Source organism: Podarcis erhardii (assembly GCF_964252035.2).
Source record: "Podarcis erhardii genome assembly, chromosome: Z".
Taxonomy (NCBI): Eukaryota; Metazoa; Chordata; class Lepidosauria; order Squamata; family Lacertidae; genus Podarcis; species Podarcis erhardii.
In genome coordinates this window covers 32,893,189-32,914,878 of record NC_138504.1, presented here as the reverse complement: position 1 = coordinate 32,914,878, position 21,690 = coordinate 32,893,189, and the positions used below count along the sequence as shown (strand labels likewise).

Here is a 21,690-nt window from a genome sequence, read left to right as displayed (position 1 = left end):
TCCCTGTCCTTGGCTTACTGAACGATGCTGGCTGGCTTCTCTTGCACCTTAGCCACTAATTCAGCCTTGTCTCATTTGCCGCCTTAGAACCCCATTGGAGAAGAGCTTTCTTGCTTTTTTCCTTTTCGCAAAGAGCGTTTGGCTTAAGACTGAACAGTAGCAGTTGGAGCACAGGTACCCGAGGTGGCAGAGTCCTGACATTTGAGGGTCTGATGCTGAGCTTGATCTTCTGAGTAACCACCGCTGACATCATTATGGGGCTCCAGCAGGGTGGCGTGAACCTTTTTCTATTAAAACAAAGCCCACACTTATGTGCTTTGAAACCATTGCTGGTCAGACATGAACTTCCTATTTGCAGGGAAGTAGGGCAGATTTTGGGACTGACAGCTCCCCACCCACCCTCTTGCCCATTTAAAAAATGTGGCTCATCCAACAGCCAAGAACACAATATGGTTGTTCTTTGGATTTGGTTTGAGAATCAGACTTGCAGCATTTGCTTTTCCACAAAACTGGCCCTGAGGTCTCTCTGTTGGCTAACCAGAATTATGCTCAGCCAGGATGCGCCTTGTTGCAATGCGTTACTGCTGGCAAACCACAACACGTTCCAGTTCATGGATCTTATCTGTAGGGCTGTGCACGTTTTCCCTGAATTGAGTTAAGCATAGAATTTGGCATCCTGATTTTTCTTCCTTTTCAAAACATTAAAACAAAAAACCCACCCTAGTCCTCATGGTTATGGAGGAAAGTCTGGAAGTCTGCAGGGAGAAATCAAGAAGGAGATCTGATGTGGCTTGAAATTGTGGGGTCAGAGCTGGAACTTGCCGTTCTGCACAGATTCCTGTCCCTGCCAGGCTCCCTCCTCTTCCCACTATCTTTGCTTGCCCCTCCATCCTCTTTTAGCTTCTTGGGGAACTGGGACTCTGGTTCCAAGCTAAATTATGCACAGATAGGAAGCATGGGCTTCATTGCATCATTTGTTTTAACTGCATATTTTATTTTAACTGCACTTTAACACTGACTTGCAATTAACACATTCAAACCTGGATCTCTAGCCTGCTCCAAGGTGGCAGAGGTGTCTTTGGCTGTGTTTGGGACCACGTGCAAGTGAGAATGTCTTTCCACACTTTCATTCCACGTGTGGCTTGGCCCGGGTGGTACTGAACTTGAAGCACAGGAAGTGTTCAGAAAGAGACCTTTGGTGGAAAGAGGCCTCTTTTCTTTTCTTTTCTTTTCTTTTCTTTTCTTTTCTTTTCTTTTCTTTTCTTTTCTTTTCTTTTCTTTTCTTTTGCCTGACTGATGCTGAGTTCCTACTTGTTGCATGTCTGCAGTGGAGGAAAGTGAATCGTGTAGAACTAGAAAAACTGAAGGGCTGTAAAAAAAATCCCTTTCTTTACAAAGAAAAATGCCCCTCTTTGCAAATCTTTGGGTTGTTTTCAGTTCCTAAACTGAATTGCAAACAATTGCTGCTATATCTGAACTTGTTTCCTTTTTGCTTATTCTGTGTTTACTACTCTCCAAAGGCTTGGAAATAATGTTTTCCTTTTCTTTTTTTAAACACATTTATTTGATATTAAAACAAATGATAACAATACGTTCCTCACAAAATCAAGAGTTAGACTACACCTTTGTCCACTGCCATAATACCACAGAATAATCACTCCTTGCAAATAATAAACGAGGGTGGAGATAAGCGGCAGGCGGCTTGCGGTGACCTACTCCATAAACAATACATTGTACTCACTTAGCATTCTAGCTTGGTTCAGAAAAACCCTGAATGCTGCCACAGTCAAAGAAATATAATCATCAGACCTCTTTCCTCTCAGCATTAACAACCCCACAAGGTAAATGAATCCTGTCCCCATTTCACAGATGGGGATCTGAGGTTGAGGCAAGGCCCAGGCTCAGGCTGTTGGCTGACTTAAGAATGAAGGTGGTCTGAAGTTTCCCAGGTTTCAAGATTCAAGTCCTATGATCTAAGCCCTGTCCTACATTGTCTTTTCAACCAAATTCCCAAATACAGTGCTACCTCAGGTTAAGAACTTAATTCGTTCCAGACGTCTGTTCTTAACCTGAAACTGTTCTTAACCTGACGTACCACTTTAGCTATGGGGCCTCCCGCTGCTGCCGTGCAATTTCTGTTCTTACCCTGAAGCAAAGTTCTTAACCCGAGGTGCTATTTCTGGGTTAGTGGAGTCTGTAACCTGAAGCGTCTGTAACCTGAGGTACCACTGTAACTTTCTGCGGTCTCATTGCAGGCATCCAGTGTTCCCAGGCTTCGGAGTCCTGCTTGAATGGAGGAAGGTGTGAAACCTACCCCAATGGAACAGGGGTTTGCCGGTAAGTGCGAAATTATATGCAGTGGAGGTGTGATTTCTGGTTTACATCCTCAGACCTGGGGGCCAGATGTGGCCCTCAAGGCCTCTCTGTCTGGCTCTTGGAACTCTCCCCAGGCAACACACACCCTGCTTCCCATCCCAATTTTTTTTGGGTGGCTTGGAATATGTCCTTGAATTCTGAGGATACCCTCTGCTTGTCTGGATGGAGAGGAGTGTGTAAAAACAACAACAACAAACAACCCTTAACCTACTCACAAAGGTATAACTTAAAGTGGTTGTCTTACTCACTTTTGGCCCCACCTACCACTGGCAGTATGGCCCTTGGGCAGTTGCCCAGAAGGCAGTGTGGCCCTTGGGCTGAAACAGATTCCTACCTGCTTACCTGTTTTGTTTTTAAAAAAACATACATGGACTGATGGAAGCTAATCTGCAACCTGGTTCTGATAGGCAGAAAAGGGCTCCAGATTTTAATAGGACACTTTACATTTTGAGTTTGAAGTCCAGGATTACAATATGGCTTCCAGAAGGAGTCAGATAGCCTAATATTACATTGGGGGTGTGCCTATTAAGAGGGAGACAACTTTTAGTCTCCACATGTGATAGATGTGACGCTGGGAGCCAACAATTTCCTGCCATCACTCCCCATCCACACCCCTAACTGTTTGGGGGTGTGCATCTTCTATTAACTGCTGCAAACATAGGCATATGTGTGATATGAAACAATGCTGTGCTGATGGGAGTTTGTAGACTGGATCCTTGGGAGCTGAACCTGGGCTCAAGGTGCAGTTCCATCTGTGGAGTTGCCATTATCCAAAGTAGTTTCAACACGGCAGCATGCATCTAAGAGCGATTGTGAGGATAACACACACACACACACACACACACACACACCCTCCCATTTAATTCATGCTGAACTTTGTGGAAGGGGAAGGAGGGGGATGATTGCAATTTAACTGAGCAACCCTAAACTATCCATGTCAATTGATCTGTAATTGTGTATGGCCCTAATGAGTGTATGTTGTACTTGTGCTCTGTGCTGGGGATTAGAGATAACTGGGGTTGAGGGACAGAGCCTCTTCCAAGTGGGAATAGCCAGCCCTTGTCTAGACTTAGGATGATGAGCATAAGAAGCTGCCTTGTGCTTTTAAACCGCTGAGAGTTTTTGCTACTATCAAGCAGTATGTGTGTTTCGCTTAAATAAATAAATAAAAAATACTAAGTCAGGCCATTAGTTTATCTGGACCAGTGTTGTCTGCAGTGGCTGGCAGCAGCTCTCCAGGGTTTTGGGATCAGGGGTCTATTTTTCTCAGCCCTGCCTGGAGATGCTGCTTGGGACCTTCTGCATGCAAATCAGCCTTCCCCCCCCCACCAAGTACTCCTAATGTTTCTGAAGAAAGAGATGTCAGAAGCACCATGCCTCTGAATACTAGTTGCTGGGAATCACAGGAGGAGAGAGTTGCTGTTGAGCTCAGGTTCTGCTTGCAGGTTTCTTGCCATCAGAGCGCTGTTGCGAACAGGACGCTGGACTAAATGGGGACTCCTTTTGACCCATTCCAGGATGCTTGCCTTATGTTTGTGTGAATTAACTATGGAAATAGGCAGCTGCCTTATATGCAGTCAGACCATGGATATTGTCTGCACTGGCTGCGGTGACACTCCAGGTTTTCAGGCAGGGATTTCCCCCCAGTTGCACTTGGAAATGCCAGCAGCTTTACTGCAGTGCCCCCATGTTCCCTACAGTGAGGAAAGTTTTAGAGCCTTTGAACTTCTCATGGGCTTCCCCAAGTGATGGCTGCAGGGAACAAGTTGCCCACCAATTAATGTGGGGACGAAGACCCAGCATCTCCTCCACCTCTGCTCTCTTTTCTTAACCCTTCTATAAAAGAAAAGCAAAAGGCAGCAGCCTTTCCGCCCTTTCTGTCCCCAAATGCATGTAGCCTCAGGATATGTTCAGTGGAATCCGCTGCTTGCAAGAGTCCTGGAACAGAATTTGATTGAGAGCTGGATATGTTGAGATTGCTTGTTTTGGTGTGTTTTTTTTAACTCCACCTGTTGGAAGCAAATGTGAAGACTCTTTTAAAAAGGGGGGGTGTGGCTCTCTCTCTCTAAGGAAGCAGCTCTCCCTACAGGCATTCCTGATCCCAACTGTTGAATGGCAGACTTTTTCGGTGCAGTTGGGAATTGAGGGTGGGGGATGGAAAGCCTGCACCTCTCTGTCCCTTGTCTGCTCCACTTCTTTAATTTTGCCCCCACATTTGGCGTCTTCTGTTTGCTCCGGGGATGATGGGTGGGGGGGGGGACAGGGGGAGAGAGAAGAGAACCCTTCAGCAAATTAATCGGGCACATGAGCAATTTAAGGGACAAAGGCTGGGCGCCTTTGTGAGCCGCTAATAAATGTGCACCGCACCGTCCCCCCCACCCCTACTGCAGAAGCTGTAAGGACGCTTGACGCTCTAAATCTTGTTTTCTTTCATTCAGGGAGTGACAGCTGGGATTCGGTCGAAATTCAGCAGCTATTGTTGCGGGAGGCAGATTAATGCTATGTGACTAATCGCGGAGGGCTTCCCAGAATGCATAACTGACTCCTCTTCCCCACCTCCTGTACCCTCACCCACCCCCCATTCTCAATCTCTCTTCTTTGGGTGTCCCCCCTCCCCCAGTTTCTCTCTTTGGCTATTCTGCCCCCATTGCTCTTTCTTCCTCCAAAAAAGAAGCCTTCTTGTATTCCCCTTGATTTACATTGGATGTACAGATGGCAGGGGAATCTAATTAGGCCTGAGGCGTGTGAGCTGTGGCTGGGGGGGGGGGTGTGCGGCGTTCAGAGGACTTCCCACTTGTAGAATGAGCAAGGATGACAGTGGGAGAACGCAGCCATGAATTTCCTCCTGGTGTCTTAAGCCAGCCTAGAAACCTTTGGGTCATGTCATATATATATCAATATTTGGACGGCTTCCAGTGTTCATCATCATTGAAAGGGCCAAGCAGCGATGTGGAATGGAACCTTTTTCTGTTTCATAAAATTTGCTAGCAGTGATCACAAATGGAAGCAAGCCTTCAGGAGCAATATTGCTAGGCAACCTTCAGCAAGTTTGAAAGTTTCCAGCTTTTTAATTTTTTCAACTAAATATGAAAGTAAACAAGTAAGCATGCTGCATTAGATGGTGCACTCTCTCTGTCTTGGGTATCAGAACATTTTTCAGTTGCAACCTGAACAAAAATGTTCTGATAAAAATCAAGCTTAAGATTTGCCTAGAGAAAATGTTTTCCCGTTCAAGGTTTTCTGGGGAAAGCTCTGCAGCCCTGAGGGCTGATATATTTGCATGGCTGCCCATCCAAGCCTGGCTGTGTATAGTTGGACAAACGCAAATGGCATTGTTATATGCAGTTTATTTACTTTATAGCACTTGCAAACTGCTTTTTGACCACTAAGCCTGCCAAAGTGGGTTATATACCATCAGTTAAAATAAGACATTAAATCCTTTGGGAGGATTTCTAAGGTGCTGTTGTCCTGGACCACAATCTCTACATAGGTGAGTGAGCGGGGGGGACCTTTCAGCTTCCAGATGTTGTTGAACTACAACTCCCGTCCTTCTCCCTGCCCCATTGGCCACTCTCTGGAGCTGGTGGGAGTTGTAGTTCAGCAACATCTGGAGGACCAAATATTCCCCCACATCAGCCATGCAAGGAGGACCAAAATCTAGGAAGCAACATGTGCCAGAGTTGCCTCCTCTTCTGCTCTTTCTATGCATGAGCACTGACTGTCATCTGCATGCCAGGCAGCTGCTGTTATCACTGGGCCAGGGCCCTACCCTTCCAAGATGTTTCTGTTACACTGTATTTTGTGGACAGTGCAGGAACTTGGATGATGTTTTCAAGGCAGTAGCAGGAATTGAAACTGGGATCTGCTGAAGCGTTTTGAGAAGAGAATCATGTCTCGGTGGCCGCAGTGTGCAGGAGGTCTCCTCAACTTGAGAATCTTGTTTCCAACTTCAAAAGGCAAATTAAAACTCTCTTGGCTGCCTTTGGTAAATAGGAATCACATCCAGGTGAACTTTTTTATATACTGTAACGTTTGCAAAACAATTCTAGATAACAGTGGAAGCTGCTTTGTAGATAAGACCTTTCCAAAAAATGGGGTAAAAATAAATAAATAAATAAAAATTTATGAAAGTTGATTTTAGCCACACTATTTTGTTCTTACTAGATTATATGCTATGCCCATAGAAAGAAAATAGCCAACTTTTTACAATAAATAAATGGAATAATAGTCCCAGCCCACCTGCTTAGAACGAAGTTTTTCCCTTGCATGTGATGATCTGTGTTTCGTCATCCTTGCAAAAATAGCGAGAAAAGCACATAGAAACCAGAAAGCAAAACTATCTATCTATCTAGATATATAATATGATAAAAACAAAATAAGTGCTTGGAGGTGGCAGGGCTGGTCTTGTGCCAACAAGCACTGATGGTAGCTTCAGCTTTTTTCCTGCGGAGTCCTGTGGCTTTGGGGTGGAAAGTGCTAACTGCAGCTTTGCAGAGGAAAAAATTGGGCCCTCCACTTGGGCTAAATGCTTTTTCCCAGATCAGATGAAACGGTTTCTGTAGGGATCATGTAGCTGTCGTAGGTACCAATTAGACCTTGGCATCTCTGTCTCTCAGGCTGGCATCCCCACCACAGATGAAAAGGGACTTGCTTATTTATTTATTTGTCTTGGGATTGTGGTGGCGCGGCTTGCCACTTTCCCAGGAACTCCCTCAACCCGCTGGCTTAGTTAGAAGCAGATGGTGCTGTTGGGGGGGAGGGAGGGTCTGGATCAGTGATTGGGTAGAAGGATGTGCTCATAAACTGGCCCAGAGTTGGGCTGGCTTATGTGTGCAGCTCTGGAGCTCAGGTGATGTGAACATACCTGCCATTGGCCTTGCATGGCAATGGCATTCCCATTTTGGCTGACGGGAGGTTGCGCTCCTACTGCCGCAGTTGTCTGGGCCACAGTGAGAGTCAGGTGGACAAGCAGTGTGGAAGAGGATGGGGAGGGGCTTTTTCCAGTGGTCGTCCTTCTAGGTGTGGCCCCTTGGTAGTTGCCCAGCTAGGCCAAACCTTGGTTCCAGCCATTTGATCTTATGCCTATGTTGGAAATACACTGCGACTTGAGCCCCAAGAGGAGCAGGGTGGCCCAGCCAAGGGGGCACATTTTTGCAGAAGGCCAAGGAATGTCCACTATGGAGAGAACAGCTTTTTAGATGGCTGGCCCTGTTGGCTACTGGAAATGAACAGAGGTCAGGTGATTGTTGGGTGATGATTTGCACCGCACGGCATCATTTTCAGAAGTGGCAGCTGCCTAGAAATTAGATTCTGATGTTTGAAACTGATTCTTCATTCTCGTGAGGGGGGATAAAGTTGTGAGGCGCTGCTTCTTGTTGTTTCCAACCCCACTGACTGCCTCTGCCTCCCAAGCCTCCGGCCATGGAAGGTTCAAAATAGATGCCAGCAGCCACTATGTCTGACATGGGGATAGCTATGCTCTGCCTCCACAGTTTGAAGCAGAAATGGTTCTGAATACCAGTTGTTGGTGACTGCAGGAGGGGAGAGCACAGCTATTGCACTTGGGTCCTGCTTTTGGGCTTCCTATTGGGGGCATCTGGCTGGCCACTGTGAGTAAAGGATACTGGACTGGATGGGCTCCCTTGGCCCAATCAAGCAGGCCCTTCTTAGGTTCTTAGCTTTTTGCAGGCGTTGCTTAACACTCATGGGTGTTGCAGAGAAAACCATACCAGAAGAGGAGTAAGTAAAGGACCTTGCACGGAAAGCTTCTTATGGTGGGGAGTCCAAAGCCCCTTCTGGTATTGGGTTTCTTCCCATCCAGCCCTGGGGTTATTTAACGCCATTGTTTAATGCTTTGAGAGGTGGAAGTTTTTCTGCCTGAGTTTTTTCCTCCCGTTTTAAGCTGCTGTTAATTCCATCAAATAACAGCAATGTGGGAGTGGGGGGTGGGGTGGGCAAGAGAGAGAATAGGGACTCTCAGTGGGCAGGAAAAGGATGTGGTGTTAAAATAGCCAGAGGAAGTCCATAAAGGAACAGGGAATAGTCTTACTGGAACTGGAACTGTTACAGGTCCCACATAATAACACTCATTCCCATTTTTAAGAAATCAGATCTTTTAATGTGGTGGTACCTGCCCTTCAGAACTCCTTGCCTACTGATGTCAGGCAAGCACCTTTGCTGTACACCTGTTAGAAACATTTTTGTTTAGGATTTTTTTAAAGTTTCACATAGCATTTTTTAAAAGTAAAATGCATACGCTTGTGAAAAAACCCTCAAAGTGATTTACAAAAAGAATAAAATTATCAGATAAAACAGTTAAAATAAATGTTAAAATATTCTTTTTTAAGTGAGATCAGCAATTAACTAAAAACTGGATTAAAACACACACCAGACATTCTACATATTGGCATAGGACTTGCCTAAACAAAAATGTTTTTAGCAAGTGCCAAAAAGGGTACAGTGACGGCACCTGTTCGATTCCAACAAGCAGGGAATTCCAAAGTTTTAAATTGTTTTAACTGATGATTTCATTGCTTCATATATATTTTTTGTAAACCACTTTGAGGTTTATTCACCTTTTTTTACCATCCATAAGTCTATGAATGTTATGCAATAAATAATAATTTTTAAAATACAAACAATAAGTGAAACCTAATTTGGCTGCCATTCTTTGTTGACAAGGGTGCCTCCTCTGCTTGAGATAGGGTGATCTTTTGCTTCAACCCAGAACTGAACTACAAGCACAGCCATTTCCTTCACAGCTTCCTCTTTTCTGTGACTCTGTAAACTTAAATGGGCATTTCTGGTTTTGCAGAGAGAGATGAAATTGCATTTGTGGCTCTGCTGAGAGCAGCCCATGACACAGAACAAAAAAGCAGTTTGGTGCTAAAGGACTGGCTTCCGGTATTGTGGCCTGTGTTCATTATTATAAAGAGACGGCAAGTGGAAGGAAACAAACACACCCCTTCCCTAAATTCTATTCCTCAGTTGGGCATGCAGCCCTGCCTTGCATCGGGCCGGTTTCTCTTCCCCCAAACTTGCAAGGTCTAAAGTTAAACCAAGATTTCATGAAGATTGGATTATACCAATTCATGGAGGACTTTTGAGGGCAACTGGCCATGATGGCTATGCTCTGCCTTCCATGTTTTGAGGCCACAATGCTTCCAAATACCAGTTGCTGGAAACCACAGGAAAGGGGGGAGTGTGGAGCTGTTGTGCGAATATGTGTGGGGCTGGCCCAAGATCACCCTGTGAGGATTGTGGCTGAGCTGAGATTCGAACCCAGGGGCCTCCCCACTGCTAGTCCAACATACTTCAGTATCACACTGCTCTGTCTCTCTTGCTTATCTCAGTCAGGGGACAGTCCAGCTGCATTGTATAAGGTGTTGGGTTTGGCATAGAAACATTGCAAGCACACACACACACATGCACACAAGCTCTGGCAACATCTTGTGGCTTCTGTGCTTTGCAGCAGGGAGTGTGAAATTTTGGTCCCGGTCTTAATTCCGAAAGAATTGACACCTCTTTGAGGTTCTGACAGCCTTTTGGCTCCTTTCCTAGGTTGGGCGCTATTTGGAAGTGGGATTGGGAGAGAAATCTGCTTCATAGCCTTGTCGCCTTTTGCTGCTGGCAGTCTTTGGATGCTGGACACGTGCAGCTGTCCTTGGAGTGACCTGGAACCGGGCAGGGATCTGGTAGAACAACCCTAAGTCTATCCTGTGGGGGTGGTTTGCCTAAGGGAAGATAGCCTGTGCCCACTAAACTCAGAACTCTGGTCCTCTGACGCTGAACCCCCAGTAGCATTCTGACCACACTGACTCAGGAAGCGCTTTTAGGAAGCCAGACTTGGGGAGTGGGGAACCTGCACACTGACACACCTACAACGTCCACAATTTCGTAAGATGCCTTCTAGCAAGCCAGACCTTTGACCTATCTAGCTCAGTACAGTATTGCCTACACTGGCTGTCAGTGGCTCTCCACATGCTTCTCCCAAGGCTTCCCCTCTTCATCTTCTGGCTCCCATCAGATTCCTGGCCCACACTGAATAGAATGGCACTTCCTAAGTGGGTTGGGTTGGGTTGGGGGGAGTCCCTGGACCTGCCGGCTATCTTGCAGGAATTTTAGATTGAGAGCGCCTGGGGGGAACTTCCAAAGGCTGCATTCCACACCCCTCTTATCATGGGAAGGAGGACAGAGTTGACTTATTCAAAGGCTGGGATAATAACTCATACTGATGAGGCAGTGCCCCCCTCATCCTCTCCCAAGAAATGAGTGCAGTTTACTTTGCAATGTCAACAGCTCAGATTCAGTACAGCTCAGTGGTTCCCTTTTCTTTTTCCAGGCTACTGGTTTCATAAACTCATCTGGCATGCACCATACCCTATCTTATAAGAAGCATTAATCAGAACAGCAGTTTACATGATAATTTTGTTGGCATTGGCTTAGGGGTGTGCCTTTGGGGGTGAAGTCAAAACTGTGGAAAGGTTACAGTGCCTGCTATAGCTGTAGAGACAAAATGGTAAGAATTAATTTCACATTTATTCCAAGTCTGATAGGCATTTACACCTCCAGTGCCTCCCTGTCACCCCTTGCCTCTTAGTACCTCCCCCCCCCCCCCGCGAATCCCACCTTCCTGTTTGTGTCTTGGTCTGATGAGTGTTTTGCACTGATTCCTTGTTCTGCCTCTGCTTCTCTTTATCTCCACCCCCCACCCCATGTCTGAAGTTATTCAAGGGTAGAGTTCATCAAAGTTGAAAGCAATTAACTTCCTGGGTCTGGGTTGCCATACCTTTTTAGTGGAATGACCAAGGAAGGTTTCAAGGAAGAGGGATTGATGGTGAGGAGTTGCATTTTAACAGAGAAGTTTCACGCTTGGCTTACCTGCAAGAGTTTACAGGCACATAAACCAGTGCCTTCTTTAACAAGTTTTTTCCTGTTTGCATGCTCCTTCGACCTGTATATATCTACCCTACACACACACACACACACACACACACACACACACACACACTTATTCAGGTGGCATTTATATGTCTAGAAAGCCGATTTGTACCTTTTAAAAATTATGCCAAAACTGCATCCTCATCTCTCTCTCTCTTTCTGGGAATCACAGCTAAGCCAGTCATTTGAGGTGCTCTGGCAAGAAAATGCGAGCCCTTCATAGCTTGGGGGCTTGGATGGAACTGGCCGTTCGTTCCTCTTTGCTCCAGACACACAGCTGGTCACGAGAGTCTGGTGCAACAAGTAGAAACACGGGGGAAGGGAGGTTGGGGTTTTTTTTGGCTTTAATTTCTGACTGTACTCTTTCTGAACACTGGGCTCATCCAGACTTCAGCTTTCCCCACCACTTTCTCCTGGGGAAATCCAATCTTTAGCACTGAATTGGAGCAAACAGCAACTTAAAGCTAAAGAGCAAGTTTTCCCTAGGAGCGGAGCGAAACCACTTGGACCCATACCTAGAAAGCTTGGGTCAAGTGGAAAACTGTTCGGACCCGTGCTTTCTAGGCACAGAACAAGCAGAGCCCATGGTAAAGAAACAGGTGGGAAAGCAGGAAGGTATCTTCTTTGGCCTGGCTTCAGTCTGTATCTTGCAGAAATGTTGTTTGGAGATGTGTTAGGTCTGATTGGATAGAGTGGGAAGAGAGACCCCTTGACACTTGTTGTGGCCTGGAAGAATTGATTGTCCAGAGGAAGCTGGCAGGGAGAGTTCAGAAACCGCCCCCTGCCCCCCATCCAGCTGCCTCCTCCTCTTCAGAGTCAAAAGGCAGAGGGGTGACAGACTGCTTTTCCGCACAGTGCCTGTTGTTCACCATGAAAGGTGGGTTTCCAAGAGACGCCATGGAAGAATGGCGGGAGGGCCAAGACTCCCCTCATTGTCTAGAGTCTGTCAATAAGGCCTCATGTTGACACATGGGCTTCGCTGACTGAATCTTGGTCTGAGGAGCCGCTGACAGTATGCTCCCAAGCCCAGCAGAGAGGATTTCTTTGCTCTGCAAAGTCTGCTTGTTTGCTTTAGGAAGTGGCAATTGTTTTCCCCCTCTTGCCCACCAAACACAACCAGAAGCTTCTCTTATAATAGTGCTTGAGGAAAAAACAGACAACAACACTTGTTAGCACCCACCTTGTTTTTATAACTTGTTTTAAGCGGCTTTTAATGTTGTCACTTGTCCTGGAACCTTAGGGTGAAGGATAGGTAATAAACAACAAAAACACAAAACAAAAACCATGTTCATTTCTAGTGGTTTGCTTTTATACTTCTGACTGTCCGGAGGTCTCTACTTAACCCCCTTGCAAATGTTCTCTCAGTTGCTTGGTATGCCATCTGACTCATCTGCTGATGAAAGATTGTGCAGTTTTTTGTTTTTGGTGACAGCAACTGTTAGGAAATAGTTAGTCTGGTTTTGACATCAGTCCTTGGGCCACATGTTAATAGTTGGGGAGGTGGCCTTGTCTCAAAAACAGAACCATCCCTCCATCAATGCTCCACAGCACCACAAAGCAGCCTGAGATCGGGGCCACATTTTTTAACACTCCCCTCCTCCTCCTTTAAATCCCCCCACCTTACTCTTCCCTTTCAGAAAGTCTAGACCAGCTAGCCCAGATACAATTGCTCCAGCTATTGCCCTACAGCAGTGCAAAATTAAATCCATCAGACATCCAGATCCAAGTTTATTAAAACACTCCAGGATGCCATCGGCAGGGGGCGGGGGACACAATTAAGCAGTGGCAAAATGCAAGGTGCAAGTTATGAATGGCAGGCGGTGTTTTTTTTAAAAAAGTGCCTCTTTGGTCGTGTTTGCGGTCCCCCCCCCCACAAAAAAACCATTCTTAATTAAAAACAAATTGCAGACAGAATTGCGAACTTTTATCATCATCAACAACAAAAACCCATGTCTACCATTTATGGTGAAAGTTTGGGAGTGTTTCTTTTCCAATTTGTGTGCAACTTAGAATTGTTTTTCTTCCTCCATCCCAAGTGGGACAGGGAGGGATGTATGGAATAAATCCTCAGTGCTGTTATGTAGGCAAATGTCACCCAAGTTTTTTTTTAAGTTTTTTTTAAGAATTGGGAGTCCCTATTGTAATGAAAAGACAGTACAGTCCCCACTGATAAAAGGAGTGTGGGCGGAGAATCACAGTTTGTGTCTGTCTCTGAATGGGGCGGGGGGGGGGTTGGGATTGGAAGAGAGGAACTGCTTTTGAATGAAGCATCTACAAGGTTCCATTCACAGCAGAAATACTCCTTTGCCAACTGAAGGGATTATGAATGATCATTTGCATCCACCCCCTTTTCTTTCTTTCTTTAAAAAAAAAATCTAAGAAGAATCTCTTGTCTTCAAGTCTTTGAATATTAACCCTGTATATGTGAGTCTCTGAATGTCTTTGGGCATAATTTTCAACCCTGTGAATTACAGTTTGCTTTTCTCCGTTTCAAATGAAATTTTGAGGTCTCAAGAAATGATCTGGGAATGTGGGGTGAAAACCACACCTAGCATAGGCTCAGAAAGCGGAGGGCAGGGTTGTGCAGAGTTCTGCGCTGTTGCTCTTTAATGGGTACAAGGTGACTTCTAGCCAACTCATGGTCTTTTCCACATCTAGCTTTTCTCCCTCTCTTCTAACACTGGAACTCGTGGACCTCTAATCAAGCTGATGTTTTTGGAGATTCAGGAAGCATAAAAGGAAGTACTTCATGCAGCGCAGAATTTTAACTACGGAACTCTCTCCTACAAGAGGCAGTTACGGCCTCAACTTGGATGGCTTTAAGAGAGGTTGACAATATGCACAGTCCATATGCAATTACAGATCACTATTGAACAAAAACCAGACATAAAACAAATAAAAATAAACCACAAGCATACGAATGTGTGGAATGTAGCAACTGGATCTCTTCATGGCATATGTACCTTGGTTCTCGAATGCCTTGGTACTTGTACGTTTTGGCTCCCGAATGCTGAAAACCTGGAAGTAAGTGTTCCGGTTTGCAAACGTTTTTCGGAAGCCAAAAATCCGACATGGCTCTGTTTGAGTGCAGGAAGTTTCTGTAGCCAATCAGAATCTGTGGCTTGGTTTTCAAACGGTTTCGAGAGTTGAACGGACTTCCGGAACAGATCAAGTTCAAGAACCAAGGTTCCACTGTATCCGAATGCCCCAAGTTACTATATCAGCCGTATTCATTTGTAAGTCGGGGGGGGAGGGGTCCTCCACCGTGTTCCTCCTTGCTTGAGGTCAGATCAAAAAGGTACAAAACCATGCAGAACTCCTCCACCCATAGGTTCATACAGTGCACAGCTGAATTATGGAACTTCCACCCACAGGCATCAGTGACGGCCACCAACTTAGATGGCTTACAAATAAGATTGGTAACTCTCATGGAGGAGGAGAAGGCTGTTGATAGCTACTAGCCATGATGGCTGTGCTGTGCCTCCAGGGTTGGAGGCAGTCATGCTTCTGAAAACCAGTTGCTGGAAAATGGTAGGAAGGGAGAGTTGCTTTATACTTCGATCCTGCCTGCAGATTTCCCAGAAGAGGCACCTGGTTGGTTGGCCACTGTGAGAACAAGATGCTGGACTAGTTGGGCTCCCTTTTGACCTGATCCAGCAGGCTCTTATGTTCTTAAATTTAAGAAACTCATGGCAAATCCAGATCTATGCAGCTTTAGTGGAGTCAAGAAGCTCAGAGCCCTTGATTCCTTTCCTAGCGTGTGCTGGAATCACAGGAACTGCTTGGAAGGAGAGGCTCTGAGTCATGAGACTGAGCTATCTTATCTGGGATAACTGATGAAAGACTCCCTGGCAGCACAGATTAGCTCTCCACAAGCGGCAAGTGCCTCCGCCTTGCCTGATTGAGAGCCTCTGCAACTTTCTAAGAAAGGATCTAAGAGAGTCTGGCTTCTAGATAAGGCCAACTGCCCACCTAGTCCAGCATCCTGTTCATACAGTGGCCAGTGAAGTTCTCATTGAGGATGGGTCCACTGAAAACTTAGGTTGATGCTTGTTTGAGCTGGAGAAGTCAAAGTGGGCGCAGACAAAATGGTTGCCGCCTGTACTACACAGTACTATACTACACTGAACTGTTTACAGTAAATGCTCCTTTGGTTGCCTTTAAACTCCCCACCACACTTGCCATCCTCTCCTGCCACACCAGTATGGCGCGTCACACCCTTTGAGAACCACTGTACTAGTGGTATGCAACAGGAGCACTGCCACCAGTAAAAGGTCAAGAAATGGGTCCCTAGATGCATGTTTGGATTCTGGGTCTAAAAAGGTTGAAGACTACTGTTTTGGGGGCACATCTCCCACTTTTGGGGACCAAAGGAAGCTGCCTTCTGCTGAGTCAGACCCCATCAGTGATCCAGCTCAGTTTTGTCTACGGGACTTAAGGCAGGGAGTCTTTTCCCAGCTTTACCTGCCGATGCCCCAGGCGAGTGAACCTGGGACCTTCTGCATGCAAAGCAGATGCTCCACCGCCCAGCTACAGCCTTTCCCCCAATTTTTGTTGCTGCTGGAGTGGCTGTAGGCAGTTTATGGAGAGCGGCAACCCCTTTTGATGGGTGTCATAAAACACTTGCTAGACCTCAGGGAGGCGATATCTGTACTGGATTGCTGAGAAACCTATTTTCTCTTCTTTCAGAATATTCCTCCCAGTTCTCCCAGGCATGGGAGGAAAGAAGCCCTTTTATTTTAATCTTTATAAACACCCAAGAGTAGAAGTGCCAAACTTTCCTCGGGGCGGTGGGGGGGGGGGGCGGCACATCCTGGGACAGAGAGTGGAGAGAGAGGCACTTTTTCTGTTGACTTTTACAGCCAGCTTCAAACTTTGAGCCTCTGCATGGATCAATCATTAAGCACTTTCCAGATACAGGGCTAGGTGGCAGGGCCATAAAACGGCACCTGGAGCAGCAGAAGGGCTCTATAATCTCCACCAGGTGATACCTGTAATCAGGAGGACTTAGGGAATTTGCTGGGGAGAGCGCAGCTGTCAGCTACGGAGCTGGGCTGGCAGCTCACCTGGGAGGGTTCCCAGTTGTCAGAGTGGCAGAGGTGGAAACTCTTAGTGCTTAATTAATGTGGAGGCGGGCGGGGGGTCTAATTAAAAGGCAGTGACCTTTCTATTCCCAGACTTCCCCTTGAGTTGTTTTACCATGGGGGGGGGGGGAGACAGGCAGAGCCAATATGATTCCAACAGATAAAGATTTTGGGGAGCAGCAGCTTCCATGACAGAGAGTTAGCAGGATTGGGTGTGGAAAAAATTTTTAGAGGGGCATTTAGTTTGCAATCCTAGAACTTTCTTAGAAACCATTCCAAGTCATTGGTTCACACAAGCGCTGATCTCACTTAATGAGTGGTGCTTCTTCATGCAGGGCATAGTTAAACTGTGGAACTCACTCCCCCAGGAGGCAATGATGGCAACCAACCTAGATGGTGTTAAGAGGATCAAATGAATTCATGGAGGAGAGGGCTATTACAGTGGTACCTCGGGTTAAGTACTTAATTTGTTCTGGAGGTCCGTTCTTAACCTGAAACTGTTCTTAACCTGAAGCACCACTTTAGCTAATGGGGCCTCCCGCTGCTGCTGCTGCACCACCGGAGCACGATTTCTGTTCTCATCCTGAAGCAAAGTTCTTAACCCGAGGTACTATTTCTGGGTTAGCGGAGTCTGTAACCTGAAGCGTATGTAACCTGAAGCATATGTAACCCGAGGTACCACTGGAATGGCTGTTAGCCAGGACACTGCCTGCACACTGATGGTACAGAAATTCAGTTTCTGGAAACCACAGGAGAGGAGAGGGTTCTTGTGCTCCGATCCTGCTTGCTATTTTCCCACAGGCATTTGGTTGGCCACTGTGAGATGAGGATGCTGGACTAGATGAGTCTCCTTTGGCCTTATCCTTCAGGCTCTTCCTTTGTTCTTATAATAATAATAATAATATTTTTTTTTATTTATACCCTGCCCTCCCCAGCCAAGGCCGGGCTCAGAGCGGCTTACAAACAATAATAAAAACAAGATGAATGATTACAACTTAAAAACAAAAATAAAATACAACATTAAAATAATGGAACATTAAAATATTAAAATGTAGCCTCATCGCAGGAGGAGAAGGAAAAGAAAAAAAAAAAGAAAGAGAGAGAGAGAGAGAGAAGTATGAAACCTACAAGATCCATTGGAAAGCACTGGGTTGTAGCCACTGTTGGACCGAAGTTAGCACAGTCTATCCGTTGGACTTAAGGAGTTAACCCAAGATGTTCAATCCTGCCCATACTTCAAAGAGTCTCACTGAGGCAGAGTGAAATGTTATTTTCCCAGTGCAAGTAGGAACTGCTTCGTAGGCCCCACCTGCACATTTAAAGAATGATCCTGCTTTAAAGAGTCATGGCTTCTCTCAAGGAACCCTGGGAACTGTAGCTTGTTTAAGATGCAGCAATTTGTACTTCCCTCCCAGAGCTACAACTCCCACAGTTCCTCATGAGGAGAGATTGATTGAGAAGACATTCTGTGAATATTGTAGCTCTGTGAGGGGAATATGGGGGGGGGGGCTCCTAACAGCACCCTGAACAAACTACAGCTCCTAGAATTCTTTAGAGGAAGCCGCAAAAGTGATATGATGCAGGTTCAAATGTATAGTGGGGCCTTAGTCAGAAAAGCCAACCTCTAAACTCACCCCCCTCAGTTTGAGAATTAACTTCGAATCCTGATTTAATCTGGTGGGCCCAGCCAGTTCACAGAGACACTGCCCCTTCCTAATCAGTTTTCTCGACCCCACTCCCCTGCTTTTCCTTCTTCTTGGGTCCAATAAGATCGTAACTTCCATTGTTGCTAAAAGGTACAGTGGTACCTCGGGTTACATACACTTCAGGTTACATACGCTTCAGGTTACAGACTCTGTTAACCCAGAAATGGTGCTTCAGGTTAAGAACTTTGCTTCAGGATGAGAACAGAAATCGGGCTCTGGCGGCACGGCAGCAGCAGGAGGCCCCATTAGCTAAAGTGGTGCTTCAGGTTAAGAACAGTTTCAGGTTAAGTACAGACCTTCGGAACAAATTAAGTACTTAAGCCGAGGTACCACTGTATTTGGTTTGACTAGGCCTTTTTGTATAGCTTTCGCTCCTCAACTTTCTATGTTCCTTCCTGGTAAAAGCAAACAAGCCTCAAGTTGAACAGACAGGCAGTTTTAAAAATGAATGAATCAGAATTAGTTTGAGGGAGGGAGGCTGTGGAGCTGGGATGCCTTACGGTCCATGGGAAACTTCTTTCTTTGCAGACAGATTCCCCCCTCCTGAATTCACGCTTTCTCTTGTCCCGTGATGGACCTTTTGATTTCTGTGTCAGATTGGCAGTGGGCTTATCCATCGTAAGGTGGGAATAGGGACTCCCCCCGCTCTGAGAAAAGGGCAGAATGAAATGGACTGTGAGGCTTTTTTTAAGGGGGGGGGGGAGTGTGTGCGATGTGTGGGGGTGCATGTGCGTGGCATCTGTCCCTGGGGTGGCAGATGGTGAGCTGGAGGCTGTGAAAGAAAAACGGTGAACCTCTTGAATTGATCGCGGGTTAAAGGTCAGCAAAACATCTGCCTGGGGTTGTGTTAGGAGACGGCATTTCTATACAGGGAGAGTGTAGGGGAGACAAAACCTGTTGCTGGTAGAAAGGCAGAAAAGCCCCGAAAAACAGTGGAAATACTGAAATAAGAGAACAAAAGGCGGGGGGGGGGGCGCACACGTTTTGTCAAACAGGCTCCAGACTGCCAGAGGACTGTCGGCTCTGTTTCAGTTTTAATTCAGGAAAAGTATTGGGCTTTGCCATTATGAGTTTCCCTAGAGGTCAAGCAGGCAGTTGCCCAAAGGGGTAGCTGGCATTCTTACTTATAAAACTATGTGCGGCACAAAGCTGGAGATGGGGAAATATTTCCTCCCTCTCCTAAACCTAGAACTCATGGGCATCCAGCAAGGCTGGATGTTGGAAGATTCAGGACATGTAAAAGAATGTCCTTCGTCACATAGTGCATAGTTAAACTGTAGAACTCACTTGTGCATTTTGGGTGGCTTTAAAAGAAGATTAGGCAAATTCATGGAGAGGATAAGGCCACCGATAGCCACTAGCCACAATGGCTATGCTCTGCCTCCAGACTCAGAGGCAGTAATGTTTCTGAATACCAGCTGTTGGAAACCACAGGAGGGGAAGGGTGCTCTTGTGCTCAGGTGCTGCTTTTGGGTTTCCCTTTGGGGCATTTGGTCAGCTACTGTGAGAACAGGATGCTGGGCTAGACGGACCATTGGACGGATCCAACAGGTCTCTTCTTCAAAATGAATTTTATAGGAGAATTTGTGAGAAATGCTGTTGCCTCTTAACTCAGACTGCACATTTTGGTGAAGTGCAACAGGCACCAGCTAAGATCTTCCTCGTTTCCAACAAACGCCACCTAAGAAAAGCAGAGAGCCAGTTCCAGGATGCACCCAGTTTGTTACAACAGAAATGTTTGAGAATCTTGTGGCATTTTGAAAGACGCAACATGTATATTTGTAGAATTGTGGAATTGTAGAGTTGGAACCTCCTGTGATGCAGGAATCTTAGCTAAAGCATCCATGACAGATGGCCGTCAAACCTCTGCTTAAAAACCTTCAATGAAGGAGAGTCCTACCCTCCAGAGCAGTAGAAAACAAGTGGTTCCATCTTCCATGGGACAGCCCTTTATATATTTGAAGAAGGCTACCAGGTCTTCTGTTAGATTCCTCTTTTCCAGGCTACACATACCCAGCTCCTTCAACCATTCCTCATAAGACTTGGTTTCCAGATCCCTCATCATCTTGGCTACCCTCCTTTGTACATGTTCCAGCTTGTCAACATCTTCCTTAAATTGTAGTGCCCAGAATTCAGACACAGGTGTGGTCTAACCATAGCAGAATAAAGCAGTGGGACTATTACTTCCCTTGGTCTATTCTTCAGTTGATGCAGCCTAGAATAGCATTAGCTTATTTTGCTGCTGCAGCACACTGTTGAGCTTGTGGTCCACTAAGAACCTCTAGATCCTTTTCATATGCACTGCTAGTAGAGTGCACTTTCCTGGGCCAGAGACCATGTCATCAAATGCATGAAGCACTGTCCACATAGGTACAATTTTGTGTGTGTGTGTGTGTGTGTGTGTGTGTGTGTATCTTGTTTTCTCCTGCTCTGGAGGGTAGAACCCAAACCAGTGGCTAAAAGTTACAAGAAAGGAGATTCCAGCTAAACATCAGGAAGAACTTTCTGACAATAAGTGGAACAGATTCCTTCAGAAGGTGGTGGATTATCCCTCTTTCCTTGGAGGTTTTTAAGCAGAGGTTGGACGGCCATCCGTCATAGATGCTTTAGTTTGGATTCCTGCATTGCAGGAGTTTGGACTAAATGATCCTTGGGGTCCCTTCCAACTCTGCAGTTCTGTGATTCCTTTTGATTGGAAGCACCACCAGGCAGATCAATGAATGTGTGCACCTACACACACGCTTTTGCCAAATTGCACTGCTGCGCTCAGAAAAACCAGAGCCTCCTTTGCCAACATGACCAAGGCAACTCTTCTTCCAGTGCCCAACACCACTGCCTACAGCCTGCACTACAAACTGTGATGTGTTAGCAGAAATTACACACCGAGCTCACTGCACACAGAGCCAGTTTTCAAAAGAAAAGCCCAAAATTTGGTGAACAGATTAGATTAAGCACCTGCATTTATGGGTAGTTTTGTTGTGGTAGTTCCAAGATTGTGCTTTTAAAAGAAATACTTTGTTGGCAAAGCCCTACACGGGAAGCTGACGGGTGGGTGCTGTGGCATTCTTAGATTAAATGTCATGTCCTGATGTGATGGGAGGTAATGGAAGAGCCCCGGAGCCACAAAGAGCTTTGACAGGATGCGACAGTTTGCCTCCCTGCTCTGCATACCACCAGAAAGCTTTCTTCAGCCTCGTTTGGACTTCTGAGAATTGAAGCACCCTCTTCCCACACAGGTTTCCAAGCTTTTATTTGCAGGCATCGGGGCCACAGAGAGCTGTGCTTGTCTTTATAGACACACAACACACATGCACACTCTAGGAATGGTGGGTCAATGCAACGGTTTAGTTTCCAATGGAAGATCTTCACCAGGGCAGATAGATATGTCATGAGCTTATCTGGTGCTTATCTGCAGCAGATCTTGAATCCACTGGAGGGTTAAGAGCCAACCTCTCCAGCAGATAAGCAAGAGCCTTTATCGCAGGGACACAGGTTGGGAGATGCTCAGTCAGACAACCAAATGGAGTCAAGCACTATTACTCTGGACCAAGGGTCAGCAACCTAAGGCCCATGGGCCAGAAGCG

At 46.1% G+C, this 21,690-nt stretch overlaps 1 protein-coding gene across 1 annotated transcript in view; it reads left to right on the top strand.

Annotated features, from left to right (window-relative positions):
- Positions 1 to 21,690, top strand: part of NOTCH1 (notch receptor 1) — a 99,644-nt gene that overhangs the window by 7,652 nt on the left and 70,302 nt on the right. Inside the window, exon 2 of the mRNA XM_081846864.1 lies at positions 2,256 to 2,337. Coding sequence (XP_081702990.1) covers positions 2,256 to 2,337 — 82 coding nt within the window. The remainder of the gene's footprint in view (positions 1 to 2,255; positions 2,338 to 21,690) is intronic.